The sequence below is a fragment of the Aspergillus pseudotamarii genome (genome assembly GCF_009193445.1).
Source record: "Aspergillus pseudotamarii strain CBS 117625 unplaced genomic scaffold BDV38scaffold_13, whole genome shotgun sequence".
In the NCBI taxonomy this organism is placed as follows: domain Eukaryota; kingdom Fungi; phylum Ascomycota; class Eurotiomycetes; order Eurotiales; family Aspergillaceae; genus Aspergillus; species Aspergillus pseudotamarii.
In genome coordinates, this window is record NW_022475027.1 from 81,307 (window position 1) to 109,199 (window position 27,893).

General features: G+C 48.4%; 16 protein-coding genes across 16 annotated transcripts; 7 read left to right on the plus strand and 9 right to left on the minus strand.

Moving 5' to 3' along the window:
- Positions 1-349: 349 nt before the first annotated feature.
- Positions 350-1,363, minus strand: BDV38DRAFT_280416 (uncharacterized protein; the record flags this gene model as incomplete). The annotated part of the gene is made up of 1 exon (XM_032059306.1): positions 350-1,363. One exon carries the CDS (start codon positions 1,361-1,363, stop codon positions 350-352), a length of 1,014 nt encoding a protein of 337 aa, XP_031916008.1.
- A 1,114-nt stretch (positions 1,364-2,477) lies between these two features.
- Positions 2,478-3,284, minus strand: BDV38DRAFT_280417 (cytochrome P450; the record flags this gene model as incomplete). The annotated part of the gene is made up of 3 exons (XM_032059307.1): positions 2,478-2,959; positions 3,028-3,199; positions 3,258-3,284. The coding sequence occupies 3 exons, from the start codon at positions 3,282-3,284 to the stop codon at positions 2,478-2,480; spliced, it is 681 nt and encodes a 226-aa protein (XP_031916009.1).
- An 895-nt stretch (positions 3,285-4,179) lies between these two features.
- Positions 4,180-4,653, plus strand: BDV38DRAFT_240654 (uncharacterized protein). Its single transcript, XM_032053915.1, has one exon. It carries the CDS (start codon positions 4,203-4,205, stop codon positions 4,551-4,553), a length of 351 nt encoding a protein of 116 aa, XP_031916010.1. The 5' UTR covers positions 4,180-4,202; the 3' UTR covers positions 4,554-4,653.
- A 222-nt stretch (positions 4,654-4,875) lies between these two features.
- Positions 4,876-6,801, plus strand: BDV38DRAFT_280419 (fungal specific transcription factor domain-containing protein; the record flags this gene model as incomplete). Its single annotated transcript, XM_032059308.1, has 5 exons — positions 4,876-5,293; positions 5,346-5,421; positions 5,576-5,974; positions 6,024-6,173; positions 6,231-6,801. The coding sequence occupies 5 exons, from the start codon at positions 4,876-4,878 to the stop codon at positions 6,799-6,801; spliced, it is 1,614 nt and encodes a 537-aa protein (XP_031916011.1).
- An 81-nt stretch (positions 6,802-6,882) lies between these two features.
- On the minus strand, positions 6,883-7,902 carry BDV38DRAFT_290752 (enoyl-CoA hydratase/isomerase family protein; the record flags this gene model as incomplete). The annotated part of the gene is made up of 2 exons (XM_032061557.1): positions 6,883-7,616; positions 7,712-7,902. The coding sequence occupies 2 exons, from the start codon at positions 7,900-7,902 to the stop codon at positions 6,995-6,997; spliced, it is 813 nt and encodes a 270-aa protein (XP_031916012.1). The 3' UTR covers positions 6,883-6,994.
- A 1,059-nt stretch (positions 7,903-8,961) lies between these two features.
- On the minus strand, positions 8,962-10,925 carry BDV38DRAFT_269375 (uncharacterized protein; the record flags this gene model as incomplete). The annotated part of the gene is made up of 3 exons (XM_032056959.1): positions 8,962-8,992; positions 9,085-9,768; positions 10,912-10,925. The coding sequence occupies 3 exons, from the start codon at positions 10,923-10,925 to the stop codon at positions 8,962-8,964; spliced, it is 729 nt and encodes a 242-aa protein (XP_031916013.1).
- A 1,859-nt stretch (positions 10,926-12,784) lies between these two features.
- On the plus strand, positions 12,785-13,529 carry BDV38DRAFT_34228 (uncharacterized protein). Its single transcript, XM_032063197.1, has 2 exons — positions 12,785-12,860; positions 12,915-13,529. Exon 2 carries the CDS (start codon positions 12,924-12,926, stop codon positions 13,392-13,394), a length of 471 nt encoding a protein of 156 aa, XP_031916014.1. The 5' UTR covers positions 12,785-12,860; positions 12,915-12,923; the 3' UTR covers positions 13,395-13,529.
- Positions 13,530-14,227: 698 nt separating this feature from the next.
- BDV38DRAFT_34233 (WSC domain-containing protein) lies at positions 14,228-15,135 on the minus strand. The gene is made up of 2 exons (XM_032063198.1): positions 14,693-15,135; positions 14,228-14,626 (listed from the first exon to the last, which is right to left on the minus strand). The coding sequence occupies exons 1-2, from the start codon at positions 14,994-14,996 to the stop codon at positions 14,346-14,348; spliced, it is 585 nt and encodes a 194-aa protein (XP_031916015.1). The 5' UTR covers positions 14,997-15,135; the 3' UTR covers positions 14,228-14,345.
- Positions 15,136-17,441: 2,306 nt separating this feature from the next.
- On the minus strand, positions 17,442-18,556 carry BDV38DRAFT_240658 (med21 domain-containing protein). The gene is made up of 3 exons (XM_032053916.1): positions 18,464-18,556; positions 17,585-18,392; positions 17,442-17,526 (listed from the first exon to the last, which is right to left on the minus strand). Exons 1-2 carry the CDS (start codon positions 18,503-18,505, stop codon positions 17,808-17,810), a joined length of 627 nt encoding a protein of 208 aa, XP_031916016.1. The 5' UTR covers positions 18,506-18,556; the 3' UTR covers positions 17,442-17,526; positions 17,585-17,807.
- Positions 18,557-18,770: 214 nt separating this feature from the next.
- BDV38DRAFT_290754 (uncharacterized protein) lies at positions 18,771-19,835 on the plus strand (the record flags this gene model as incomplete). The annotated part of the gene is made up of 1 exon (XM_032061558.1): positions 18,771-19,835. One exon carries the CDS (start codon positions 18,771-18,773, stop codon positions 19,737-19,739), a length of 969 nt encoding a protein of 322 aa, XP_031916017.1. The 3' UTR covers positions 19,740-19,835.
- Positions 19,836-20,707, minus strand: BDV38DRAFT_34247 (kinetochore Spc24 family protein). The gene is made up of 3 exons (XM_032063199.1): positions 20,607-20,707; positions 20,161-20,558; positions 19,836-20,110 (listed from the first exon to the last, which is right to left on the minus strand). Exons 1-3 carry the CDS (start codon positions 20,631-20,633, stop codon positions 19,933-19,935), a joined length of 603 nt encoding a protein of 200 aa, XP_031916018.1. The 5' UTR covers positions 20,634-20,707; the 3' UTR covers positions 19,836-19,932.
- A 227-nt stretch (positions 20,708-20,934) lies between these two features.
- BDV38DRAFT_280426 (mitochondrial fission 1 protein) lies at positions 20,935-21,586 on the plus strand (the record flags this gene model as incomplete). The annotated part of the gene is made up of 4 exons (XM_032059309.1): positions 20,935-20,953; positions 21,025-21,043; positions 21,099-21,192; positions 21,257-21,586. 4 exons carry the CDS (start codon positions 20,935-20,937, stop codon positions 21,584-21,586), a joined length of 462 nt encoding a protein of 153 aa, XP_031916019.1.
- A 576-nt stretch (positions 21,587-22,162) lies between these two features.
- BDV38DRAFT_34262 (putative RING finger domain protein) lies at positions 22,163-24,048 on the plus strand. Its single transcript, XM_032063201.1, has 4 exons — positions 22,163-22,409; positions 22,483-23,042; positions 23,097-23,537; positions 23,591-24,048. The coding sequence occupies exons 1-4, from the start codon at positions 22,302-22,304 to the stop codon at positions 23,823-23,825; spliced, it is 1,344 nt and encodes a 447-aa protein (XP_031916020.1). The 5' UTR covers positions 22,163-22,301; the 3' UTR covers positions 23,826-24,048.
- BDV38DRAFT_34256 (uncharacterized protein) lies at positions 23,865-24,179 on the minus strand. The gene has a single exon (XM_032063200.1). It carries the CDS (start codon positions 24,084-24,086, stop codon positions 23,904-23,906), a length of 183 nt encoding a protein of 60 aa, XP_031916021.1. The 5' UTR covers positions 24,087-24,179; the 3' UTR covers positions 23,865-23,903.
- Positions 24,049-26,073, plus strand: BDV38DRAFT_34263 (amidohydrolase). The gene is made up of 2 exons (XM_032063202.1): positions 24,049-24,453; positions 24,570-26,073. Exons 1-2 carry the CDS (start codon positions 24,272-24,274, stop codon positions 25,975-25,977), a joined length of 1,590 nt encoding a protein of 529 aa, XP_031916022.1. The 5' UTR covers positions 24,049-24,271; the 3' UTR covers positions 25,978-26,073.
- BDV38DRAFT_240676 (putative aminotransferase family protein (LolT)) lies at positions 25,934-27,726 on the minus strand. The gene is made up of 3 exons (XM_032053917.1): positions 27,635-27,726; positions 26,977-27,568; positions 25,934-26,887 (listed from the first exon to the last, which is right to left on the minus strand). The coding sequence occupies exons 1-3, from the start codon at positions 27,705-27,707 to the stop codon at positions 26,170-26,172; spliced, it is 1,383 nt and encodes a 460-aa protein (XP_031916023.1). The 5' UTR covers positions 27,708-27,726; the 3' UTR covers positions 25,934-26,169.
- Between the last annotated feature and the right edge of the window lie 167 nt (positions 27,727-27,893).

The following is a 27,893-nucleotide window of genomic DNA, read 5'->3' on the forward strand; positions in this document are numbered from 1 at the left end:
TATCCGGTGTTTCGTCCAATAACTTCAAATTGTACATGACGAGTATGGGCATCATCATCATCATCATCATCACTCGACCAGCCCAGAGCCAGTGAAATACTTCGTATGGTTACCAGTGAATGCATGAAGGTGGAACCGCGGATCGCTGGGTTGCCATTTTCGTTCGGAAGTCCGAACTGCGGGATCAGAAGGCATCCCCAACCCTAAGGAACTCATCTGAAATCTTTGCTGCCAATGTCATATTTATCCATTTTACTGTCTACAGAGTAGATTCTATATGCAAAGAAGTTGCATCGTTTACTTGAGCAAAACCCAGATTTCCAACACTGATCAACCACCCTTCACCACACTACTTTGTCGGCCTCAACTCAGCTACACGGTCATGGAACCAGTATCCCACATGCTCACTTGCATTAACAACAAGAGTCGCCCCTATGCCGACCTGCTGAGCTATTTCACGTACCAATTTTGTACTTATATCGTCACAAAACACCTCGCCAGATTCCAGCTGCATTGCCGCAACTGTCTCCAACACCCCTCTCGTCGGTAACCCAAGTGAGACGCACATCAGACGCAAAATATTCGGACGCCAAGGGTGTGGAAATGTAACACAGGAGATACATTCCTCCCCCAGTGCATCAGTCAAACGACCAGCCATCGCTGCCCGATTGTCGCTGTTCTCTTCCCTTTGGTCACTCAAATCAAGAGAATACAGTGTCGCACCCGTTACTGCCGTGACCGGGGACCGAAAAAGATAACATGATGATGTCAATGGCATCACAGTCTCCTTTAGCATTGGCTCCAAGATCTTCTCCACGAGGTCCGGGGTGGGCTCACCCAAGCGCAGAGTACACTGTCGGTTCTGTAGACCGGGTTGCATCACGGATTCGTAGGCTGCCAAATAATCTTTCGAGCCGACATGGTCATAGAATGCCTCACGGTCTAAATACAACTCCGTAAACTCGACTACAACAGGCTTATTCTGTAACTCCGCCGGCAACGGAGCTGATGGAGCAAGGTCTAACAACGCAGGGTCTAGTCCACGGCGTCGCAGGTCAGCCTCAACAGCTGGACGGGGGACGCCGATCTGAAGCTTCCGGATGGCAGCTTGTAGCTGAGGGTGATCGTCAATCGTCAAGGTTGCGGCGCATTCGTTGCTATGACTAAGGCGGAAGAAGTACACTGGTACGCATGGCGTATCACGATGGGTAGCGGCGGCGCATTTGGATAGAGCATCCAGGAGTTCCTGTGCTGTCCTTTGACTAGGTGCTTCCCAGAAGACGTGGAGGAGGAATGTTTGACCAAGACGATATGTGGTAGTCCCCTTTGGTTTATCGATGAGAGCTTGTCGAGTCGTGGTCATCGTGTATGTGTCCCTATTAATGCCCCCTACCATTGTTTTCAAGGCGAGTAGACTAATTTATAAATCTCCATAACGTGTCCCCCACACGAGCTGCCACGTCACACGTTTCTTGGCTCCAGTCGAAATGCTCACTTGATCTAATCATTCACATGTTATTAGAAGTGCGCCAACCGCCAGTCCCCGTACAAGATCATGTTTGACTGATACTGCTTTCCTAGATATGTTTTGCCCGGTAATTAGATGACAACCATTTTTTGTAGCATGAATGGGGTAGGATCAAATCATTATTATAAGTTCATTTACCATCATGGCAGTTTCTCATCCCAAGAAACAAAATACAAAACCGGAGATATACATTTATATAAGCTACGCCAAGCGTCGCATTGGCCACTCCCACATAAATCAGCGCCAATGCAAACAACCTCCGCTGCACAGAATCCCGGCATAACCTCTCATGACCTCTAGTAGCTGGTGATATCCTTCCCCGAAAGCAGCGTGCACGATCGATTGATCGGCCGTCGACAGTATGAACATGGATGATATATCTATCAAAGTACCAGCAAGTACAATGGCATGTAATTGTGTCGTAAGTTCGGTTTTGACTGTGTTGCTGAGCAAATTTGTCGCGATGACTGGCTCGACCCTCTCTGCCACAATGATGGAGACCATGCTGAAGATGCCTGCACCACCTACACCCTGAAGGGCGCGAGGGAGAATACGAAGTAAGGAAGTTGCCCAGCTATACTACTCTCGACGAAGGACTCTGGAAATATGTTATCTATAGTTGAATGTGGGGGGGGGAGGGGATATTTGGAGTTCGTCTTGCGTATAGTGCTTTTAAAGCGTCACTTTTTGCTAGAAGCACAGTTCACAATCCCTGTCAAAAATACACTGCCTTCACTGTAGGACGATTTTCGCGGTAATCACTCTATACACCGAGTGCTATCTGGACTGGTCGACATTGATTTTAGAGTATACCTGAACCAATACAGCCTTTTACTAACACTCCTTCACCGTCACTAGAATTCCCGGCGTGTCGCGCGCCTGCGCCCCCAGAATATAATCACGACTCACATCGATGTCGCACTCCCGTTGTACGGCTGAAACATCAAAGTCAAACTGATTTAGCGTATTTATGGAAGACTGCTGCGAGAATCAAAACGAGCTCTGCACGGGCGAGATTCATGCCCAGACAAGAGCGCGTACCCCGATTAAAGGGCACTAAGTATCGTTCCAGTCGCTTACCGTCGGGTCCCAACCAACGCTCGGGCCGGAAAACGCGAGGCTCGGGGGAGATTGTCTCGTTGAGATGGGTGAACATGGCTGTCATTCCCACGGTCGTGTTGGCGGGCATGAAGATTCCGCGGCACTGAAGCGGCTGGTCGGGGAATTGGCGGCTGATCCAGTGGGTAACAAGGTCACATAGACGTAATCCCTCTTGTACCACGGCTATCAGGTAGGGCAGTTGCTCAAGTGTGGCCCAGGGTGGGAAACTGCTGGGGATCTGAAATGGTGGCCACGAGTTCGTCATGTAGCCGCTGTCGCACAGAGGGGTTGGCGGCAATATGATATGCCGTGCCACGCAACACATAGGCCCTATGGAGAGTTAACCTGTGAAGGTCCACCATGATAAGAGAATTTCAGATATGGGAGGACATACGTACTCCCAGAGCCTGCTGTCACTAAGCTAAACGCTTCATCACGCAGCCGATCCCGCTGCAGCTCCGCTGGGGGAAGTTTGCTGTCTAGAAGCTCATGGAAGACCGTGCGATGAACAGCTTTCTTGTAGGCCGTATTCTCATCAAGTCTAATGGCCTCCACCTGCCGAGATAAATCCTTTACGGGTTGGCGTTAGTGATTGTATCTAATGGGTTCTACGATCCGGTGGTCTTACCCGACGGAAATCTAAAATATCTGCCATGGCTGGAGCTAGGATCTTATTCACACGGTCCTAAACAGTAAAGTCTAATGAGTGTATATCTCCATGGCGTCAGGGTGGGGAACCGCATACCGGTAATTAATAGGTGAAGCGCATTGCCCACGGAATATGGATGTTGAGTACGCTCACCTCCAAGAAGCTGTCCACGTCGTCGAACCCCTTACGGCCGAGATCTGGCTGGTCCACATTTTGTGGCTCATGGGCCTACAGTATATCGCCGTCCGAATGTTTCCAGAGGAACCTACAAACCTCTATTTTTGCGACGGCACCCTGTTCTCTGGCACTACTCATATAATTTCACAATCAATATGGACAATCCACGTACCCATTGCCTTCCAAGTCCGTTCTTATTTTATATTCACCATATGATTGCTTCTTCATTGCATCTTTTCTTCGTCGAAGATTGTATTGCTGCAGGATGGCCATCGGCTCCTTTATGTACGTTGCCCCGTTTTTACTATGGTCCATGGAAGGACTAATGTACCCTGGAACAGTTACCTGGGATAAACCAGCCCGGCAATATATGCGTAAATGTTGGCATCTTGTGCCAAAGTTGATGAGGGTGCGCTTCTATCGTGTCATGTTCGAATTAGAAAAATATCTCTATCCCTCTGATGGTGTCCTGGCCCGCCAACTCCCTTTCGGGCTATACTGAAAAACTGTGCACGCTCCCAACAAAATGAAGCAATGACTTTACGACTTGTTGAGGAACATACATCTGCTGCAGCACCAGTTTGGGTCGACGATTATGAAGATGACGGAAACACAACTTTGGTTATGACTCAAGTACAAGGGCAACCCCTGGATAGAGTCCTTCACAGACTTTCTTATCAAGAGCGTGAGCAGCTCTCCAAAGATTTGAAAGTTTTTATCCACCAGATTCGGTGCATCCCAAACCATATGCCTTTTTGTTTCTCCAATACACTTGGCGATGCGCTGTACGATCATCGTGTTAGGTGTGAATTTGGACCGTTCGCCGAGACGTTAGACTTCACTTTATACTCGATTCCTGAGCGCACATCCTCTGAGACCAGACACACAATCACCCCGGTGCTTTCACGCCCATACAAGTCATTCTTCAGTCATGCGGACCTTCACTCTACAGATATTATCATTAGTCAAGGTAGATTGTCCAGGGTAGTGGATTGGGAGTGTGCTGGGTACTTTCCTGAGTATTGGGAGTTTACGAAAGCAATATCTGGGCAAAATCAACAACGAGGCTTTGGAGATTATGCGCGACGCATTCGATGAAGACTACGCGGATGAGCTGAATATGGAGCGGACCCTTTGGAGGGAGTCTCCATTTGATATATAGGAATCGGAAAAGTCTCTTTTTCTCCGCTGTTCGAAGACTCCTACAGCGCTTTCTAACATATAATATTTCAGACTACGTACCAATGCTTCATGCTATGTAGGCTAAAACCCGACGGCTAAAATGAAATCAAAATAACCTCGGAAAAGCTAAATTTACATATGACAGGCTGACATAAGCCCATATAACTAGAAACCACTAACTAACCACCCCCGAGTAAGCGCAAAAGCTGAGACCCGGAGAGAGCTACTGAGTCTGAACATGGACGTCTATGGTGCTTATAAAACTCACCTGAGCTTGCTGGAGGATGAAGAACGAACGATCCTCGAGCTTAAAGGAGCTTTGGAGATTCCTCCGCAGGATGTACAGGATCAACTGATTGACGCTTTCTTCTCCTGGGTCGCCCCTGTATTGCCTGTCGTCAACCAGAGAGTCTTCCTGTCTATGTATAAGGACCCTCTGAATCCTCCTTCCCTTCTCCTTTTACAAGCCATATTTCTCGCAGGATCGCGGGTTGTTGAGGAGAATAGTCGCGAGAAACAATCATCATCCGCGACTCATAGCTCAATGGTATATCTTCAAAGGGCAAAGGCCCTTTATGATGCAGAGTTTGAGAAGGACCATATCACAGTGGTACAGTCATTACTGCTGATGAGCTGGTATTGGCAAGGAACAGAAGGTGGGTCTTTCGGTTTCCTCGAAAAATAGTATCAACTTAACATTGCCTCTAGATACCACAGAAAACGGACTATTCTATTGGAGCAGGTTGGCGATTGGTGTAGCACAAAACTTTGGGATGCACCAAAGGTTAGAATACACAGTTCATATATTACACTTTATCCTTTTACTCGCTCTTTCTTTCTTTCTTTTTTTTTTTTTTTTTTTGTTTTCTCTCTCTTGCACCCTTTCTTTCCCTCCATCACTCTCTAAACAATAAATTGTAACTAACATTGACTGTCAGTAATGAGTTAGAGATGTCGCTCTCAGAGCGCCGGGTCTGGAGGCGGATCTGGTGGACTCTCTACACCAGAGACCGTGCCATGGCTGCCGCATATGGCAGGCCTATCAGTATAGACGCGGATCTCACCAACGTAGATCCCATCTCACAGGATGATTTTATCGAGGGCGAAGGGCATCAGCCTGACTCGGTTCAAGTCCTGTTCTTCATCCAGTATGTTAAACTATGTGAGCTGATGGATTTGGTTGTTGGCCGACGGCGAAAAGCCGGACCACTCACAGAATCTGAATTCGCCCAATGGGAGATTCGTCTTAGTCAATGGATGATACAATGCCCTGAGCAAATGCGATGGTCCCAATCACGCCATAGCTTCTGGTCCGCGATCCTATCCTCCATCTTCTAGTAAGTGTGTGATTTATTCTTTCCTGGCTAAGCTAACCTAGAGGTTCAGCACGATGGTATGTCAACTTCATGCCTTGCTCCCGGCAGTAGCCCGCCCATCGGCTTCATCCGCCGTAGCTTTGCAGGCAGGCTCCACGATTGCCTCTATCATACAGGCTATAATATCCCATGGACAGGTCACTTATGTTCCACCATCAGTGTACGGCCCCGTCCATATGACATATCCTTCCAAGAATATGACCTAACCTTCTCACAGTATAAACAGTGTTCTAACTGTACTAAGCGCTGCCAAAAGTCAAAATCTTACCTCTAGCCCCACTCTAATCCTTCAATGGCGCGCGAACATTGAAACTTGCATTCAGGTTTTAGAGCTTATATCAACCGTCTGGCCAATAGCACGTTCAATCCGCGAAGGCGCCCGGCTCATATACAGCGAGAAATACTTCGACTCGCTGCTTAATGAGGCGCTGATTAATTTAGAGACTCAAAGTCAGGAGACTCATGTGGGAGAACACCGAAAGAAAAGATATACTCGACCAAGACGAGCAAATCCAGATCTCCTTTTGCCCAAGAGTCGGATCATCGTCAAGATATCTCCAGGCTTTCCTTCGACACAACGTACATCTATGGGACACCGAGAAACGTCTGGCTATTCACTCAGAAGCAAGAATCATCTGCGGAAAGGCGCAAGTAATTCTATGTACGCTGCACACGATACATTAGAGGCTTGCTCTGCATACCCCGACTCAGCAGATGTCCTTCATTCATTGCAAGTGTCCATTGGAATGAGGCAAGGACTACAAGAGGCTCAACCAGAAGATGGGTAATTACTGTTCATAGACAATTGAAGTGAGCACCTCCTACTTTTACCCAATTAATGAGCTATATCTAAAGAAAGAAATCGCCTCACTCAGGATGATCCATTTCACAATAACAGTGCTTTAACTATCTCGCTAGCCCTAGCCCCTAGTCCCATCCATCAAACATAAATAAACAAGCTAGGCCTTGGGCCTCAACTCCCTAAAGCTTGTGTCTCTTCTGCCCAGTAGCAATCTTCTTAAACTCCGCCTGAGGAACACCATCCACAAACTTACGCAACCCACCAAAAACCTCTTGCACAGCCTGAGCACTAAACTCCCGATCCCCAGGCTCACGAAGCAACCTCTTAATCTCCAAAACACTAGAACCCACCAAATGATCTCCAAACCGACTTCGAATCTCACTCAACACCATCTCCTTAAATTTCTCCTCGTCCCCACCAGCATCCAACACCTGGTTCACGAATCCAACTTGCTGTAACTCTTCAACCGGAATCCTCCGGCTAGACAACAACGCCTCCTTAGCCTTGCTAACACCAAGACGGCGCACGAAGGCAAGACTCGCCCCACCCTCAGTGACAAGCCCAAGCGACGAAAACGGGGTAAGGAGGTATGCCTTAGGCGTTGCGAAGATAAAATCCGAATGCGCGATGACTGCCGCGGAGAGGCCCAGCACGGGACCGTTCAATGCGGTCACTAGGATCTTGGGATGGGTGTAGAATGCATCGGCTAGATCGATGTTGTTGAGGACTAGGGCGCGGAGCCAGTACTGGCGGGGTTCGATTTTACCAAGGTCGGGTGGTGGTCGGGTAATATCTGCGCCTCTGTCCCGGCCATATATTAGTATTTTATGCATGTCTTGCTAGTCATGGACCATGGATGGTTCTTTGGATAGCCGGCGGGCTTGTTAAGTACGTACGCGGAGAAAAAGCGGCCTTTGCCGATTAGCAGCGTGACCAGGACTTCGTCGTGCTGGGCGATTTCTCTCAGTGTGGAGGCTAGTTTGTAGTAGTCTTCTTGACTGAGAGCATTGAGTTTCTCTTGGTTGTCAAGAGTCACGATGGCGAGGTTGCCGCTATATTCGACTGTCACGGTTTGGGGTGCTGCCATTTTGGGAGATGGGAAAGTTTGATATGTATGCTTTGGGGATCAGTGATGATTTCTGTATGAATAGGAGTTTGAAAAGAAGGAGATTTTGTCGAAATATATATTCATTTCTGATGTTATGTTGAGATTCGTTGACTACGCTATGGTGGAAATGCCGAGCCGAGCGTCGGTCTACAAATTTCGCCCAGATAACCCGACATTCGGCTCGGCAGGATTTATAGTCGTTGGAAACTCGGATACAAGCCAGAGGCAAGAATCTGAGCAAGCACGGTCTTACCACTAGGATAGCCACCGAGGGTAGACTTCTCATGCTCCTGATCATTGTCTGCATCTAGACTGTGGTACAGCCGTCACTCTAAGCCGATCCCGCGGACTTGTCTAGTTTGATGCTATGGTATTCACGGCAATGCCATTGCTATTCTAATATTACTTCCATGTGTCATTATAATTGATGGGCTACTATTCTATTAATCGCTGAATCCATCTAATCAAACGACACCATCTCTGCGTACGAGCCTAGAGAAACGCCTGAAACGACGCATATCTCATGCTAGTTGACTCTTAGATATCGGTATCTGGCTCGATCGAAAGGGAGTATCGAGGTAAGATCCTGTCATGATACGATAGATAAACCTCACCTAAGAGTCTGTTTATAGTTAGTTGATTAGTGGAGGTTCTTCCCGAGAAAAGATCACGGTGAAACGTCCTGTCGGTGTGACCCGTTGGTTATAATGAGGAGGAGGATGGAGATAAGAAGAGATATGATCAATCAAGATTCTACGAATCTGTTAGACATCAATTATTGAATTGTCTAGCTACACAGACACACCTTGTGTAAGGGCCGCAGGTCATACATATCCTCCTGCAACCATCCTTACCTTGTTAAAATGTTTAAAAGATGAGTTATAAAACCAGAGTGTGACAATCATTGAGAGCAAAAATTCAGTACTGAGCTCTAAGAAGAGAAGAGCAGTGTGAATGCGCCTTTAAAAAGATTACATGAACCAGACCGATTCCGTGAATCAATACATGTCTGCCATCTTAAATTTCCTGTCCAGCTGTTTATATTGACCAGATCGACGGTAGACAAAGCCTCCATGCAAATACTTCTGCATGACATATCCCACTGCCCCCTCTTCATCCTGGATTGCTTTCCATTTCCACCAGTCCGTTTCATCCCCATACTCCCTGCGGAAATTGCATAAGGCAAAATCAATCATAAACACCTTGAACTTCCTTCCTGAATTTTCCTGCACAATCAAGTTCCTTGTCTTGACATCCTCATTTAGAATTCCTCTATCACCTATCAGATTAACAATCTGAATGGCATCATCACAGACGGACTGCCAGACCTCCTGCGGAGCGTGCGCAGCAATATCGGTCAATAGAAAACCGTCCATACACTGCAAAAGAACCCCTGGGACATCAATATATGTATTGACCGACAGTTCCTGCGATGAAGAGGAGCTAGGCACTGTCAGGTAGGCAAATAGCTGAGGGATATCTTTCCCTTGGATGTCTTTTAGGGTCTGGTACACCTCAACCTCCGCCTCACAGAGATCCTGCATATGGTCATGGAGATACGCTTCATTTTGGGGGTCATTCCATGTGTCTCCTGCTTCCTCGGCCATTTTACTATCAGTATTAAGTCTGGTGATAAATTCTAAAGCACAACCATCATGGACAAAATCATGATATTGGCGTTCGATGTCCGACGTCCAAGGTTTAAGTTTGTGGTCCTTTCTGAGCTGGGGCGCAAAGCGTCGGTCGAAGAGCTTCAACACCAGGCGACCCTTTAATCCCAGACCTGGAGAGTCTAAAAGAACAACCATTACAGAAGAAAGTGTGAATGGTTCACAAACGCGGGTACTTATGGCCGTTATCTCTTGTTGATGGTATGGGACCCCTAACCGGAGCATGATCCTATTACCGACCACATAAGGACATATGGCATGATCAGTATATATCATTTAATCCTTTAACGGAATGCATAGGCCACCCACTTCTGTTCTTGGAAAGTCATTTCGGAGAGGATAGATCTTTTGGTTGTCAGTAATGGCCTTTCGGGTAGCGGTGAGGTGTTGGTTAGTCCGCTGTAGATGTCACCTTCCGCTTCGTCTTATATAATTATTTCAAGTCTATTTAGATAATCTGGGCAGTGTATCTCTAGTAATCTAACCAATTTCTAGATTATTTAAACACGCTACAATACCTGTACAGCCTATTCAAGTAGGGTAGGTAATCTAGGAAAGTAATCTAGATAGGTAATTGGTTTAGAAAATCTAGGTAATCTAAATAATATACTATAAATCTTTTAAATAATCTTAGTAATTTAGGTAGTGTAATAAAAGGTTATGTGATTCTTTCGCTGCGCAAGTATTCTGCCAGTTCGTTGAGCTGGCAGCCCCTAGTAATCAAGGTTATGAGGCTGCTTCCTAGTAGAATAGGTCCAAATAACATATGCACTAGACGACATATCCATAAGAGACATGTTCCTTCTATTAGATCATGCAGCAGGCCTCTCTGGCCGACTGTCGAAACATACATATTGTTAGGTATTATGCAGACTAATATTTAAGAGACGCAGGTGAGCTAACGTGCTAAATACGACATACTTCATAAAAGGGAGTAGAGTAGTGAAAGTTTCATACATAGGCAGAAATCGCGGCGAGTCATATAAACTTGGGGAGCACCAGACCATCCAACCTGGCCACAATTCCCTGCATCCTTGAGAATTCCACAACTTGGATTTTCTCTCTTTCTCCTCAAGGAAATCTCATCGCGAATCAAGTCAAATCCCTCTTTGATTCATCATGGTTGACGCCGCCTGCCGCATTCCAAAATAGTAAATCCTGACCTATTGCTTCGAGCTGGTAGTCCCTGAAAAAAGCCTAGTTTGATAGAAGAGACGCGGCAATGGTTGTCCCAGGGGTCCAAGGGTCAACGGGCAACATATTCCTTCCGAGGCTTGGAATGGGTAGATGTGAAGATCATATGGCAAGGCACAATTGCCGAGTCGTGGCCATCTCTCGTCCAGGCTGGTTTTGACACAGCTAGCACGATCCTTTCATGCAAAAATGATATTTTGTACGTTCTCTCTGAGGATCAGCATGCACGGATTCATATGCCCAAGTATGAAGCTGCCCTGTTGAGTGCACCGCAGCCCATCAGCTCGTGGATATCGCTTGACAACTGGGTTTAACGTTAGCTCAAACTGGGCAGACACTCCTCCGACTTCGCTCAATAGAGAATCCTTTACTGATTTATAGTTTTATCAGCTACCCTATGTTTACTGAATCCGATTTGGTTTGCCGCAAAATATCTGTCAGTCTTTTTGCCTGATTAGTCTACCAATCTTTTGCTCTTCGAATATTATTGTGGTCTCTTCTAAGTGACTATAGCTGAATGCAGTTTTCTACTTGGCTATTTAGTAAATCAGATTTGAAGCTTCTGTGCCATGATTGTTGTTAAGTGTCTATATATACGGCCATACATAGGGAGCAACAAGCGAGGGAGGACATTGTGATTTGAATATTATGGTTGAGGTTGGTTGAGGTTGCAGATCAAATATAAGTGATATCACCCTCATGTTATTATGACTCGGTGTGAATGAGCCGATAAAGAATCGTTTGACGGGCAACAGAAGAATTAGACCATGGTCCGCCCGGCTGAAGTAGGCCTGATTTTCAGAGTTTCATTAGAAGAAATAGGGAAAATCTTCTCTGAATTCTGTCTAGTATGATATGATGTGTGTACCTTCGTCAAGTACGGCTGGCATATCTCGTAATTGAAAAGATATGTAATCCCTGACTGGGAAATGTTACCTCATATATTACTAGTTAGATATATTAGTATAAGTCAAACGCACTGCTTCCTGGATAATATGAGAGTCCCTTTTCTCTTCTGAGCCTCGTGAGCATGCCTCCGGCGCCATACAACCAGAGCTTGATGTCTTGAGGCAAATGGCGCGAACCAAACATTTTACATCGTGCATACATGTTTCATTTATCCACTATGTAAGGTTAGGTGGTGGAGATGGGAGATGTAGTAAGGGGCATGAATAGGTGAAAACACGGTTAGTTCCGGGTCAGAGCGAACTTTTCCCAGAAACTATGGCAAAGACCGCTCCCCTGGGGAATGGGCGCAGCCAGATCTTTTTCAGGTCCAGTAGTGGATAGGAGATGGAAGGCGAAGGGGATTCGGAACAGAAATCAATCTGTGGTGCCCTAACTTCCTCTCCTATTCCCCTTTCTTTCCTGTCGCTGCCGCGTATACGTGGCCCTATCTCAATATCGTTCTTAATTGACAGTATACATTCTCAGGAGCTAGGATCATCTAGTATTAGAAACATCTCCACTGTTTTCCTATACTGAGAAGTTTGAAAGTCAATCAGCAGAACAAGAAGCTTTCTGAGGTAGAAGGGAGTTATGATTAGCCCTAACTGTATACTGTAGGTAGACTAAAATGAGCCCAAAAATGACTTAGTCTATATAACTCAGCACTAATCTACGATGCAAGTATGTAAGGCACAAATTCCGATTCTACTAGACACCACAGTCCGTTATGGATCGAAACTACACGAAACACACCCGTGCGGGAGATTGTGGCTAGGGGCAACATGTAGGGTAGCATCGACTGCTGTCAGATTAATTTCTTTGTCTTATAGTGTAGGGTTTCTTCATGCCTTATTGGCTAGCCTACAACATGTGTGACCTGATTGGAGACTAGAATTATATTAACTCTATCAAAATAGATAAGCGGGTTGTTTTCTCAACATCCGAGCAACCCTCAGCCTCGTCATCTTGGTTTCGTGAAAGACGTTTAATATCCACCATAAAATTTGCAGTCTTGCCTATTTTCTTTCATAGCTTCACTTCGACTTTGACTCAGTACGAGCTTGGCACTCAAGGCTTGGTATATCAAAAGCAATTTAAGGATTCGTTAGCGTCGACGCAAATCACGTAAGCGGCCCCTCCAGCCCGCAATAGAATTGCTACCAGCTCACAATACAACAGACTCATAAAATGATTCTATCCAACCTTTCTGGGACCCTTGTGCTCTTTCTCCTGACCGTAGCAACGGCCCTCGCATCATTAACCAGATACACTGTCCCCGTCCCAGCAGGAACCCTAATTCTGGAGACGCGCCAGCAGCTCAACGACATGGCGGCCGCGTACTCAAAGGGAACCTTGGATGATCGAAACGGAGGGTATTACCTACTCGATCACGATGGTGAGATTCTGGCCGTGGCAGCAGATGGCTTGTGTGAGGAGCTCGACATTTCGATGGCATCGGCAAGAAGAGTCTACGAGCAGCGCTCTCGCTCAGAGTTATATAACGGAGAGGTCCAGGAGGTTACCCTTCAGAGCCATGATGCACAGCTACGGAGAAATGATGAGAGCTCTTGTTCCCACCCTCGTTGTTATACGCATGCGCTCTGTGAAACTTATAGTGATTGCTTTGTGTGTTCTTCTAATCATCATTGGTGTTACTAATGCTGGAGCATTCTTTGGGGCTTGCTACGAGATTTATAAAAGAGAGGGAGCGTCGTTTGTTGGGTGTTGCATTGTATAGATAGGGATTTGCTCTCTTGTATGCCGTATGAAACGCGGTAGCAACATGCGTTGTATTCTAGGGTAATACAAACTACTTACATCATATATAGTCTTGACATAGTTCTTCTTCTCTTTATTCCTTTTTTTCTATCGTTACTACTTAGCATACATGTCTAGGATTGTCCTAGAGGAATCCAACACAGTTCTACTTCCCCGTTCCTCTTATCTACTTATTTTAACCATCTTTTATGCAACATTCACATTATCTGCCTGGATCGTTGTTATCATTCTATCCTATCGCCCGTGGACAATTAGAGCCTATATAGCGCGGAGTGGAAACCCAACTGATGGTCTTCTTTCTTCGGTATATAATATCAATGATAACTGGTATCGCACGACCAGAGACGCTACCATTTGAGAATGATATCACGGGGCTCAGAACTCCCTGGAAACGACGAGGAGTAGCTGCAAAGCTCAGGGCTGAACGACGAAATCCAGTACACAGCCTGTCTAGCAGGTCCCTGACGACAGCAAGTCGATAGTGCTACACCTTATGTACTCTGCACATGCTTGTTTCATCACTCATCCGCTTTAAGTCTACTACGGTTCCATATGAAGATGCGATGGCTGTTTCTCTAACTTGTGGTTTTAGAGTCCAAGGTCAGATATATGTTTAGCTATCTATACAATGTTTCAATTTCTGTCCTTGAAGATCACCTGCATCTGTTCTCGGAGATGGTGATGTATTTTAATTGTTGGTCAAATTTCAGACGGAGTGGTATACTAGTTTTACAGCTGATTCAAGGCTGAGCAGCTCCAGGCAGATCAGCCACCGTTGAAATAAATACCCCAAGCAAAGAACCTCGTCAAAAATAGTCCAGTGCTCCTATATTACAGGAAAAAAGGAAGTTTGAACCGACGAGTCGCAGCCGAGGTAGAAGTCGTGGGAGTAGCGCCCGCCGAAGAGGCACTCTGGGATGCATTTCCCGACTTAGTGGCAGACGCAGTGCTGTTCGATCCGGGGGTAGCGCTTGCAAGGCTGGACGAGGTCGAGGTAACGGTAGCGTTACCACTGTGAGAGATAGCGGCCGATGTCGAAGTCGAGGCAGTCTCAGTCACCTCCTTCGAAGAGGGGCTAAGTTGCCAAACAGACCACGCATCATCAGAACCACCTAAAGCAGCCATTGATTAGCACCTATTCCAGCTGATGCATACCTCCTGACACGTGCAATACTTACAAGTTGTATCGGGCCATCCGGAACACTTGGTGTTGCATTTGTCGTCTGCCACGAGGGACTTCTTGTCCGGGAGGGAAGTACCGCACCAGCATTGGTTACCAGCATGCAGGGCCATATACTGTGCGTCCGTCTTTCTGCAGAGGTTGGCGCAATATCCCGGGCTTTGGTATGGGTATGAACCCTCTTCTTCAAAGGTACCACTGTCGCCGTAGCAGGCGACTAGGCTCTCAGTACTCCTCTGGGCCGAGACAAGCAGGGCCATCGGGATGGCCAGGTAGGCGGCCGAGGTCGAGAAGAGCTTCATTTTCTGGTGATGTTTGATATAAAATCAGTATGGTATTCAAGGACGATATATCAAGTAGTATGGAGAGGCGAAGAAGAAAGGGAGAGAGGGTTAAGAATAAGATTAAATCCATATAAGGCCGACCATAGTGGAGACGGCCCCCAAATCTGCTAAAACGAAGTTCAAATTTTATCGAGAAACCCAGCGTATTGCGATGCTTATGGGGCTTTAACCGACAACCGGCGGCCTCTAGTCACGGAGACTAGCAGCGGGACTGCGCCAATGAACACCCCCAAAAGTCTAACAATAGCCCTACGTTACATTAACCGGGTCTTCTTTTTCTTTTTCGTTTTCGATCCTAGTTTAGCATAGCCATACTGCCACTTTAAATAGAATGTCACCAGGGGATAACATTTTGCAGATCACCATGTCATTGCCGCCGTGTTTCAAGGACATGGTGGGGCCAGTCATGTCCAACAGGGTCCGGACATCATCCAAAGCAACTGCAGCAAGTTAGGATAAATGAAATGAGCAAGCTGATTGTGGGAATGAACCGGCTCATACAGTGACTGCTAGACCTTCAGAAATCATCTAAGCATCTCACCAAGGCATACATACTATCGGTCGTCGCCACTCAGGTCCTCGGGGCTTCATAATTATCAGGACCCTTGCAACAGGGATATGGATCCATCCGCTGCCCACCCATCACATAGGTGGTAAGATGACGGCTCTAATGCGAACTCCCATGAAACCTCGGATAAGATTGTTCCCTGCATAGCTAGAGACGCCTCGGATTAATTTCAATGGCACTCGGCACACTGAATAGGTCAGTTCCGGCAAGTCCCTAAGAAAGGAAACTTTAAGAGCTACACTGATATTATAGATACCTTATAGGACCCATTCATATGCGACAGAAAGCCAGATAATACGAGCTCGCACCTCACGCAGTGAGGTTCCAAAGCGATTAGCCCCTGCATTAGGGTGATAGTCGATGTTGGTTAGCTTTTGCCACACCCGCTGCAAGACAGCCACCGTCTCCCATTGGAATGTGAATACACTAGTCCTTTCTTGCAATCACCAACATGCATACCATCCTCCCGAGGTGTATTAAAAGGCAATATTTCCTGTAAAAGAGGGGATAAGCGTAGCAACAAAGCAGAAGTTGGTTTCCTCGACCAATAATCACTGTATACGTTCCACTACCTGGTATGGTTTCCCACTCATTATGAAGCATGACTGCCACTTCATCTCCTCTGGTTACCGTTTGTTGTGATATTGTGTATGATTGCGTGGGCACTGGGGTCGAATTAGCCATTGAGGACAGGAACATGCCTTCAACTAGAAATGGCCGTGCTTATATGTCTATGAGATATGTGCTAGATGTTCGTTGCCGGAGACTATGAGTTTCAACCCATTATGCTCTCCATGCTGCCATCTTAGAATTCTGTAGTAGTTATATGTTTGGAATGAGTCCCAGGGCCCAACTTTTATTTATGCACATTCAAAGAGATGCAGAAGTGTTTGTTCTGTTACTTCGGCCGATTGATCAGTGACATAGCTCGCTCATTCGTTGGGGCTGTAAATATGGCTGGTGTTATTGTTGACTTGAGTACTAGTTACAGTAATGTTCGAGACATCGTCTGCCATATTGACATATCCAGGAATTGTTTTGGGGAACGAAGACTCTCTGTATTGATTGGCACGCTTTAGGTTTTTCATGGAGATCGCACATATCATCGACTCCCCTGAAGAAGTTTTGATACAGTAAGGGCACGGTCTACCAAGGCTCCTCATGAAACTTTAGAGCCTCTATGTGAGAGATGAATCAGGCTCTTAGCACAATCTTTGATATCACATATTGGCCCCATTGAGCATATTGAGGTGGATGAAAGCCTTGTGTTGTGGGCCATTCCGGGAGCTTCATCTAACGGTGTTCACGAGGCACTCGATGATCTGCAGACTAAGCTCCTTGCTGAAAAGTGTCTTACTTACAAAGCATACTGGCAGGATGCATTAAGAGCATCAGATACCCAAGCTATCTTTTCGCCAAAAGACTACAGGGGGCCTCTTCTCCTGGTAGCATTCTTATCCATGCCAAGACTACAAATGTTATGTACCCCAAGTGTCTGCTTATCTAGTAGTTACGAACAAGTCTTCGGAAAGAGTTATGCTATTATCAGTAGCTAGTGCTTGTACAACTGAGTTTTTTTTTTTTTTTTTATGTATAGTTTGATTACTTTACGCAATCTCGGGAATAGAGCTCCTTGAAGAATATAAGTGATCACTCGCTGGAGTCTAATGGCGAAAGTAAACCTGACTATCGTTCGATGTCCGTGGCACACTTCAGGATATTGTTATTGTTGCAATGCGTATAACAGGGAACCCAGAAACCGACGTAGCACGGTGTCCTAGGGTAGGTAAACCTTTCTCTGGGGAATGGGTCCGGGAAGATCGTTTGTCTAGACCGTCGTCCTGAGATTGTTCCAGTCAAAAGCACTGTCGCAGGCGGGGACTCGAGGAGAAGTCCTAGAGTCATCACATAGATGAAATGCTGGAGGAAGATATGAGTAGAGGATACGTTTCAAGGTTGAAGCTTTCGTAGGACACACCTGGCTCACATATAGACCATGGTCCTCATAGCCGCAGTGTAGAAGAGAGACAACAGGTACTACTCATAATCTACCTGTGCTCAACGATTTCCGGAGGTATTCACGATCAGTTAGTCCGAAGCTTCGTAGGTAACATTAAACGTCTATAGGACGACAACTCCATATCTATAAAATCGGGATGGAGACCAAATAAAACACGCCCCACAGTAGGACAGCTATACAATCACCTCCTAGATACCACGACTCCGCGATCTCCATAAATTCCTACCTCAACGGCTCCCAAAACATTCTCCAGCTTCTTTCGCAACCTCCTCAACTCCCGAACTCTCTGTTCCCTGTCCTCTTCAGCACTCCTCAGCTCCTTTTCCAGCTCCTTAATCCTCCTCTCCTGTTCCGCCTCCGACGAGTCAATTCCAGGAAGTACCGAGATCAAATACTCAATCTGCTGCTCCTTAATCACCAGATCCCTCGCCAACTCGCGCTGCCGGCTCGCAAACGTCCGCGGTGAATCTGGCGCAGGCGGTAGATTCGGATCCGCGGGCGTCCCTCCAGCTCCTCCTCCAGCTCCGGGTGTCTGTCCTGCATCGCCGCCTCCTTGCTGCTGTTGGCCTGGGATTTGGGCTGCTTGCTGTTGTGGAGATGCTTGGGAGGCAGCAGGCGCGCCGGCGGGGACGGGCGGCGCGGTCGAGTTCTTGGTGATTTTGGCGAGGGCGGGCGCGGCAGTGGGCTCATTTTGGGGTGGGATCGCGGGTGAATTATCGTGATAGGTGACGAGGTAGCCTACTGTGGCGTAGAATTGGGTTGCGAGCTGGTTGTCACGGTGGTTAGTTTGCACAGTGTGTGGATGGGGCATGAAATCATGGTTGGGGGGGGTCTTACTTGGTCGAGACAAGTTTGGAGTTGCGTTAGAATGTCTGCCATGGTGGAGAATATAGAGCGGACTTGAAAGGAGGTGAGAAGGCGAGGTTGAATATCCAGTGAAGGTGGTGACAATTGAATCAAAGAGGTCCTGTAGCTTTTGCCTGAGGTTGATCGGCGATAAATTGGAGATCGCCGGCGATAAGATTTAATTTCCTTCCATATATTTAGACTCAACCCCAACTTTCTCCAATGATCAATTTAAATGGCAACCCGCATAAGCAAACATTAAAGACTTCACGCGTGTAACATATCATGGGAAACTGATATGAAGCTCCACCGTCCCTTCCATTCCTTCTTCCGACTCAATCTCACCTCTGTTGTCCGCCGCCAATGTCATCGCCCACTGCATTCCTTCACGCGCCGTCTCTTCAAGCTCCCCTCTCCTCCACCACATCCATCTGCCAACCACCATGACCTCCCCTCCTTCCTTGCCTACGCAGAGCGGACTTCTCTCTCCTCTAATACTACAGCGTACATAGGTACGCACTACGAGTATATAGTACAACGAACCCTCCGTTCCTCCGCCTTCACGCTGCACCGCGTCGGCGGCCGTGACGATGCAGGCATCGACCTCGTGGGAACCTGGCACCTTCCGCGCCGCGAACATCCTCTTCGGGTGATCGTGCAATGTAAATCACTGAAAACTAAACTGGGTCCAAACTTGGTCCGCGAGCTGGAAGGGACCTTTAACCAGTCGCCGGTGGGATGGCGGACAGGCGATGAGGTCGGCATTTTGGTTAGTCCGCGGGAGGCGACGAAGGGTGTTCGAGATGCCCTGGCTAGAAGTTCATATCCGCTGATGTGGATGATGATTGAGCGGGACGGGGCATTACGCCAGGTCTTGTGGAATGGGAGGGCTGAATCACTAGGCTTGGTGAACCTGGGCGTTGAGGTGAGGTATTCGGCGGACGAAGATGTAGATTCGTCGAAGGGGGTTGTTCTCACCTGGGACGGGGAGGAGATTCCCAATATGGAACAGGTAGAGAGTCAGGTCAGTGCAGTTGAGGATAGCTGGTTGCGGTCGTGGGGTGATGATTTCAATGGATGGCAGAGGAACAAGTCGGAGCTGCTAGATGCTGTTCAGGAGCTTTTTCCGGAAGAGAAGCCTCTGCTTTTTGGAACAGGGTCTTGTAGTACCTTGACTGATACGGATAGGGTGAGGATCATGCAGTATCTGGACAGCAAGTCTGCTCAAGTTGAGGCAGCATCGGGCATGAAGCATACATCTACGTGACACAAAAGAGACACGTTGGTACTGCGACGGTGAAGAGCCGCGAAAAGGTAAATATGTATATACTGTATATTATTTGCACAGAAACCAGGGTATATCCAAATAAAACGCAATCATAGCATCGTCACCAGTTAACGCCTAGACATTATACTGCACCAACCAGTAAACGCCGTTACATGACAGAGCCTTCCCTCGGCTAACCTTGCAAGGTCGACCAAAAGTAGTTGGAGTAGAAGAATCGCGAGAACTTGGGGTCGATGTTAACGACGTGCACGTCCCCTTTCCGACTATTGCGGATGACGGCTTTGTTGAAATTGCCCGCGTTGTCGGCCTCAATGTCAACGCCAAGGGAGCGGTAAATTTTGAGGCGAAGACTAGGTCAGTTAGCAATGAGCGAGCATTATACAGAATTCTGATTACCCACATTGTCGCATCGTCCAGCTCTCTCTCCCGTCTCGTGGCTTCATCTCCTTCCAGCCCCTGAGCCTCCAAATCCGCCAATCGTTCCTTCAACATCTCCAGCTCACTCTCCAGTCGTTCGCTCTCAATTTCAAGTTCCGTGGCTGCTTTTGCGATGCGGAATTTCTTTGTGTCCAGTTCAACCATATCCGCCGCATGTTTACTCGAGTCATGTGCGGCTACCGCTTCTTCATGCTGTGCGTTTAAGGTGTGAAGGTGGCGGGAGAGCTTTCGCAGCGAGGACTCGGCCTCCCGCATACGCAGCTCGCGCGACTGCTGAAGGGTCGATAAGGAGTCATTAATGCGAGTGACAGCTTGTTTGTCCGGTTGGATGTTGAAATTTCCAATGGTATGGTGGATAAGCTGCGACGCGTCAGTATTCAGGTTCCCCGATGGTTTTGAAGCACATACCGTGCCTGGATTCTCGTCGAGCAACATTGTGACTAGATTAGGAGTGGTATTGGTCCGCGACAAACAGGCTTGCAGTTGTTGGCCGATATATGCGTGGGGTTGATACCGACGGTACGATGAATGTTGATATGCGGCGTTGGGGGAGCAACTGATTGGATCAGCCACTAAGCGCCACTTGCACCGCCACCCGTGACGGAGGGTCAGATTCATGCGCTTGGATTTGGATGCCTATCATTCTTCGATACATACGGAAGTTTGCTTCAGATTTTACTTTTCCTTATTTATTCGCTTGATTTTGCAGTTCGTGAAAGGCTGTCTATCTGAAAACATGGGTTCCAACCTGCCCTGTACGTTCTTGACCCTACCCGTGCTATTGTTTTGGTGTCCTGAACGGCGAGACTGACTGGTGGTTCTGCAGATGCCGCCGATGCTGAAAGGTCGCTGATACTGTCGACGCCCCTGCTCATGTTGATTCCAGCTAACATATTGCAGTCCGCTAAAGCCAGCGGAGCTCCAGGTCTTGCGGGCGCAGTACGAAAAGGAAGGTGACTATGTCGGTATTCAAACCAAGTTCAACTTTGCCTGGGTATGTCCTAGCTTTGGCTCTGGCTCTCGTATGTCCATGTTGACTAACTGACGGTCTTAACTAGGGCCTGATCAAATCCAACGCCCGACCGGATCAACAGGAAGGAGTTCGCTTGCTATCAGAGATCTTCCGCGCTGCTCCCGAACGTCGACGGGAATGTCTCTACTATCTAGCCCTCGGTAACTACAAGCTCGGAAACTACGGGGAAGCCCGACGATATAACGATCTTCTGCTCGAAAAGGAGCCCGCCAACCTTCAGGCCGCCAGCCTCGGTACCCTGATCGATGAGAGAGTGTCTAAGGAAGGCTTGATGGGGTTTGCGATCGTGGGTGGACTTGCTCTCGCCGCGGGTTTGGTGGGAGGTATGGTGTTCCGGGGCGCTAAGAGACGGTAATAGTGTGTCTTCTCTTAGTGAATGGCTTTGTGCCTTGGGGAGGTCGGGAATCTACGCTGTGTATATATGGTAGCTCTTTGTTGTTGCTCTTTTGTTGGTGGGATGTTTCGCATGCGATGGCGTTGTATTATCCATGATCATGCTGGCTTTTGTGATTATTACATGACTCTTTGAATGGCCGGCCACGTATGCTATTTTTGTTATTATTTTCATAATGATAATCGAAGGAGAAGGAAGGGAAGGGAAGGGGAATGAATTCGAAGAAACAGAAACTATACAAAATAGCCAAGTCACTTGATTTCATTCATTGGTTTTTCCGTGAGGGTAAACGTCATCCGCCTGACACTCCGACTTTCCCCAATCATTTATTCTCTTTCTTTCTCCACCGACTTCAACACGATTCTAAATCATCGCCTCACCTTATAATGCAGACTTGAAACGCTAGTCCACAAACAGATCAACTGATCTGGCCTGCAAAACGTGCATAGTAGCCCCGAAACAATGAGTGACGTTGCAGTTCGACTCGAGGCATTGCGACTCTTCGACTACTACTACTACTAGTACAAACTACAATTGTCCGACGGCTGACATTCTTGTACAATCTTTCGATTCCGTCTGCCTAGTGATACTATATCTGAACATTGTTGTGTTGAACACCGTTTCACCTCCTGATTTTCACCACGACAAACTACCTCTCCACCTTGACACTTCCGTCATGGCCGATGTGGGGGATCGCATGTTTTGTCATGCCTGTGGCGGGGTCTGGCTACGCAGAGATTATGGGCTGGAGTGCCCACACTGTCACTCTGAATTCACCGAAATTGTGTGTCATCCTTTCTTCTACCGCTTTTCATGCTATACGACAGTGGATTTGGGCACCAATACTGACGGGCCAGATTGAAATTCCGCCAGATACGGAAGAGGAAGTCCCCGACCCTCCAACATCCGTTCCTGAGGACCGGCCAGCTCCCCCAAGAAACCCATGGGCAGATCACAACCCCTGGGATCATGATGATTTGGATAGAGACACCCCTGACTGGGGCTCAGGCAATGGGTTCCGTCACCGCACGTACAGATCTCCGGACGGCCGGTTTACTTTTTCCAGCACTACATACACACGCCGTGGTTCGTCTGGTCAGCAAATGCCGGCGGATCCTCTGATGCCTATGGTGCGCGGCTTGGACACTATCTTTCATGGGTTGGCCGACACCTACCGGCAGACGGAGTACAGGCAACCGAATGAGCGAGATTCATCACCGGGAATATGGAGGAGCGACAGACAGAGCCAAGGGTTCAGCCCAAATGGTTCGAGGGTATACAGCACATCGTTTGATATCGACATGAACACGCGGAGTAATGGGAGCATGGGGTCCGAGTTCAATACGACAGGGGGACTGCATCCTCGTGACGCAGATGGTCCACAGCCTATGGGTACTCCCCTACGAACTCTGGGCGAGTATGTTCTCTCCCTTGGATGCAGCGAGCTTGGAGAGATTGCTGACTTGTATAGTATTCTTGAGCTGTTCCGAGCCGATTTCGGAAACAATGGACCAACAGGAAATGGCCCCGGAGTCCGTGTCATGACCGGGCCGAATCCCCTTGCGATTTTGTCGACTCTCCTCAACCTTGATCGGCATGGCGATGCGGTCTACTCGCAAGAAGAGCTGGACCGGGTAATATCACAGTTGATTGATCAAAACGCACGCGGGACAGCACCACCACCCGCTGCTCCCAATGCGATCCAGTCTCTGCCGAAGAAGAAAGTTGATCAGGAGATGCTAGGTAGCGAAGGCAAGGCAGAATGTTCGATATGCATGGACCCGGTGGAATTAGGCACGGAGGTCACGGTACTACCCTGCAAGCACTGGTTCCACTACACGTGCATCGAGATGTGGCTGAGCCAGCACAATACGTGTCCCCACTGCCGGCGAGGCATCAACATTCCGGCAGAGTAAGTTTTCAATTACGCCAGGGTCTGCTTCAGTCACTAATTGGGCCTTCTAGACCCGAAGGAACCAGCGAGAACCCGGTAGTCATAAACAGTAGCCCGGAGACGTCACCCCGTCGTCCGAGTGGCGCTGCTCCCGAGCATAGCGGACAGTCGCCGCCACAGTGGTACGGGACTGGGCCAGAGATGGGAGGACAAGAACAGGATCAAGGACGATCCAGTCGGAATGACAATCAAGGTGGAGGCTTCGCTGGTTGGGTTCGAAGCCATTTCGGAGGAGGCAACCAGTAACGTTGTCTCCGTCTTTCACGATGCGACACCTTTCATGTTCTTTGCTTTGATACGGTCATGGCAGGTCTTTCGGTCCAGCTACGGGAAGTGATATAGAGCTGGGATCCATGGTAAATTGGACAATGGGTGGAATGGACATATAAGAGTCACTCTGGAAGTGTTACGCAGTAATGAACCGTTTATTTTTTTGGTTATCAAGCCGGAGGAGACATAGATAAGTCGATCGTGGGATGGATAATTTATCAGATCATATTTAATCATTTATCTCCACATTCCTTGATACTCCACATGCCATGCGCCCTAAATCGCGCCCTACCATAGATTAGCTTTATCGATAAATATAACGTCTTTACCCCTCAGACAACTTTGTCTCTCGGTCTTTCTCTTCTCTCTTCCTCCCAGTCAATTCCTATACAATCGTCAATAAAACAACATATTCTCTCACCATGAAAACCCTCTATAAAAACGCCCACTTCATCACCCCGCGATCCTCCAACCCAACATGCATGGTCACGGAAAACGACCGTATAATCTACCTGGGCGAGGAATCCACCGCAAGGACTCTCCACCCAGAAAGTGAGATCCATGATCTGGGAGGTCGTAAAGTCCTGCCCGGCTTCATTGATGGGTACGTACAGATATACTATATAAAATCACCTCAATCCCACACCCCCCCCCCCCCCCCCAAACTATCTATATACAATAACACCACACCACACCAGAAACTAAAGAAGAAATAAACAGACACATGCACCTCCTCCTTTTCGGCGCCAGCCTCTCCAAAATCAACCTCGGAAACTGCACGTCCCTATCCGACATCCGCGCCACCATCAAAGCAGCAGCAACCGCCAACCCGACAACCCCCCGGCTCTTCTGCCGCGGCTGGATGCACTCCATGACCAACGGCGAAGCCCTCGCCTCCATGCTGGACGACCTCGACCCGCGCCCAATCTTCATCGACTCCAAAGACCTCCACTCCGCCTGGTGCAACACCGCCGCCCTGACCGAACTCAGCGTCTCCAACACCCCCGACCCGGCCGGCGGAGTCATCCACCGCGACGAGACCGGAAAGCCCACCGGCCTGCTCAGCGAAGCAGCAGCAGTTAACATTGTCTGGCCGCACGTCGCGAAAGTGGCCACTCTCGAGGAGAAACTGGGGTTCATCCGCGCGGCGGTCAGGGAGTATACGAAGGCCGGGTATACGGGGATGGTGGAGATGGCAACGGATGAGAATCTGTGGGAGACGGTACTTGCGCTTCGGGAACGGGAGGAAGTGAATGTGCGGGTTGCGGCGCATTGGATTATTTCACCGAAGGAAGATGAAGGGGAAGTATTGAAGCAGGTGGATCGGGCAATTGAATTACATAAAACATACAACGCGACCACGAGTCCCGATTTACGGATCGCCGGTATCAAGGTTATCTGCGATGGGGTTGTGGATGCATGCACGGCTGCATTGACAGAACCCTACGCTTCGAACGGGGAGAACTGCGCCCCGCTTTGGGAGGCAGATATCCTCCAAAAGGTAGTCCGGAAGGCAGACCGCGCTGGTCTGCAATGCGCATTACACGCCATCGGCGACGCGACGGTGAAGCTTGCCATCGACGCATTGGAAAGCGTGGCGACGCCCGGATCCCGGCATCGCATTGAACATCTCGAGCTCACTGCGCCCGAGGATGCAAAGAGGCTCGGGGCCCTGGGTATCACGGCCTCCGTGCAGCCCGTGCATGCCGACCCGGCTATCTTGCGCGCGTGGCCGCGGTTGCTTGGGGCGGAAAGGTGTGGCCGGGCGTTTGCGTACCGGGATTTTTTGGACCACGGGGCGAATTTGGCGATTGGTACGGATTCACCGACGGCGCCGCATTTGCCGTTGAGGAATTTGTATACGGCGACTACGCGGCGGTCGGCGAGGGAGCCGGAGTCCTTGGAGACGGTTAATGAACATTTTAGGTTGGGGTTGTTGGAGGCGGTTATGGCTGCTACGGGGGGGTCGGCGTATAGTTGCTTTGCGGATGGGTTTACGGGGGCGTTGGAGGTGGGGAAGAAGGCGGATTTTGTGGTTGTTGATATGGTTTGGGAGGAGGAGAAGTTGTTGGAGGCAGAGGTTTGGGAGACGTGGTTTGATGGAAGGAGGGTTTGGAGGAGGGAGTAGGTTTTTATGTTGGTGTAGGTGTAGGTGTGGTGTTGTACATATCATATAGTAGAGTAGGTACGTAGTATATATATAGATTGGAGTAGATTTGTTGGGCTAGAATGGGGGTGTATGAGTTATATGACATTTCGTTGCAACGAAAGTAATATCAGAGCTAGACTTACTCTATAAATGAATCTGAATAATAAGAGATCACAGCTTCGGAGAAACCCCAACCTCCCTCTCAACCTTATCACAACACTCCTTCAAAACGCCTCCCAACCACTCAAAATCCTCTTTCTCCAAATAAACCTGCGCACTCAGTCTCGTCCACAGCCATCCCCCATGCTGAAACACCGGCACAAACGTCTCGTACCGATCAAACAACGTATCCCGAAACCACGTACTCACGGTGGACACCACGGACGACTGAATCCGCAAATACGAAGTCCCATCCTCACCCTGCACCCTCGTAACAGCACCCCCACCATGACCGGACGCAGCAGTAGCAGAAGAAGATACGGCAATCGGCAATCGCACAGTAGCCAACCCACACCTCCTCAGCTGACTCGTCTCTCCCTCCTTCAGCCCGGGCTCCTGCATCACCTCCGTCCCGAGGGCGCGGGCTACGATATCCCCGGCCTCGCGCGCCAGGGTCTCCAAGTAGGCGTAGATGCGGTCTTCACCGCCGCAGACTTCAGTTCGGAATTTCATGGCCGCAGGGACACATAGCCATGGCGTGTCGTCGGTTGTGGAGACGTATTCGAAGAGATATTCGAAGGCGGACTTACCCTGCGTAGCGGTGGGGGCTATCTCCCCAGATGCGGGAGGGGGGATATATCCCCAAGAAGTCGGATATGTGGTGCGGATGAGATGTTGATTGCGCAGCGGGACATGAAGAACTGCGCAGCCGCGGGGAACGAATAGCCATCTTTTTCTTTTAGTGAGCATCCCAGAACAAGCCCAGTGAATAATCAAACGAAAGAAAAAAGGAAACAAAGAAACAAAGAAAGAACATACTTATGCAGGTTACTAGTAAAGAAATCGGGTCTCAAGGACCCCAAATCCAACGGGATATGACCAATGCCATGCGCCCCATCCACAAGACTGAGTATACCCTCATCCCGACAAACCTCCACTAATTTCTCAAACGGGAACCGTACACCAGGGTTACTAACGATAGTATCAAACACCGCAACCCTCACATTCAGCCCTTCGGCTCGGGCACGGCTCACCACATCCCTGAACCGTTTCACCAAGTCCTCATGGCTAATGGGCAACTGATACTCAACCTTACGGGTGGTCACAGGACTCGCCTCCATGACGGAGTGTAAACCCTTTTCAACAGCGCCATAGATAGTGTCGAAGTAGACAATTGCGTCCCCCTTCTGGAAGCGTAGATTGCGGAGCACGGTGCCGACGCCTGTGGTGGCATTCTTGACGAAGACACATTCGTTGACGGGGATGTTGAGTAGGTTGGCTACGATGCGGCGCGATTCGTCGATGCCTTGGGCGCGGGTGATGCGGTAGAAGAGATCTGGACGGGCCTCGGCGGAGTGTTGGTGTTGGCGGAGGACTATCTGGACGGCGCGTGGGTATGTGCCGAAGGAGCCTGGATTATAGTTAGTCATTGGTGCTGATCCTTTTGTTACGGGGGGTTTGTTTATATATATATTACCATGGTTGAGGTTTTTGAAGTTAGTGTCGAAGAGGAAGTGCTCTCGCATCTGGGCTCCGAAGGGAGTCGTCATTTTGTTGAGGGTTTAGAAATGGTGATGATATTTGATTCTAAAGACGGTCCAGAGCCTGGATGACTATTATTATATAGTTTGAAGTTGATATGCAGTGAGTCATCTTTGTTTACGAGATGCGGAGACGGAGACGGAGAACGAAGTTTATGCAACGTGCAAGGTAATAATAATTTAATCTATCCTACT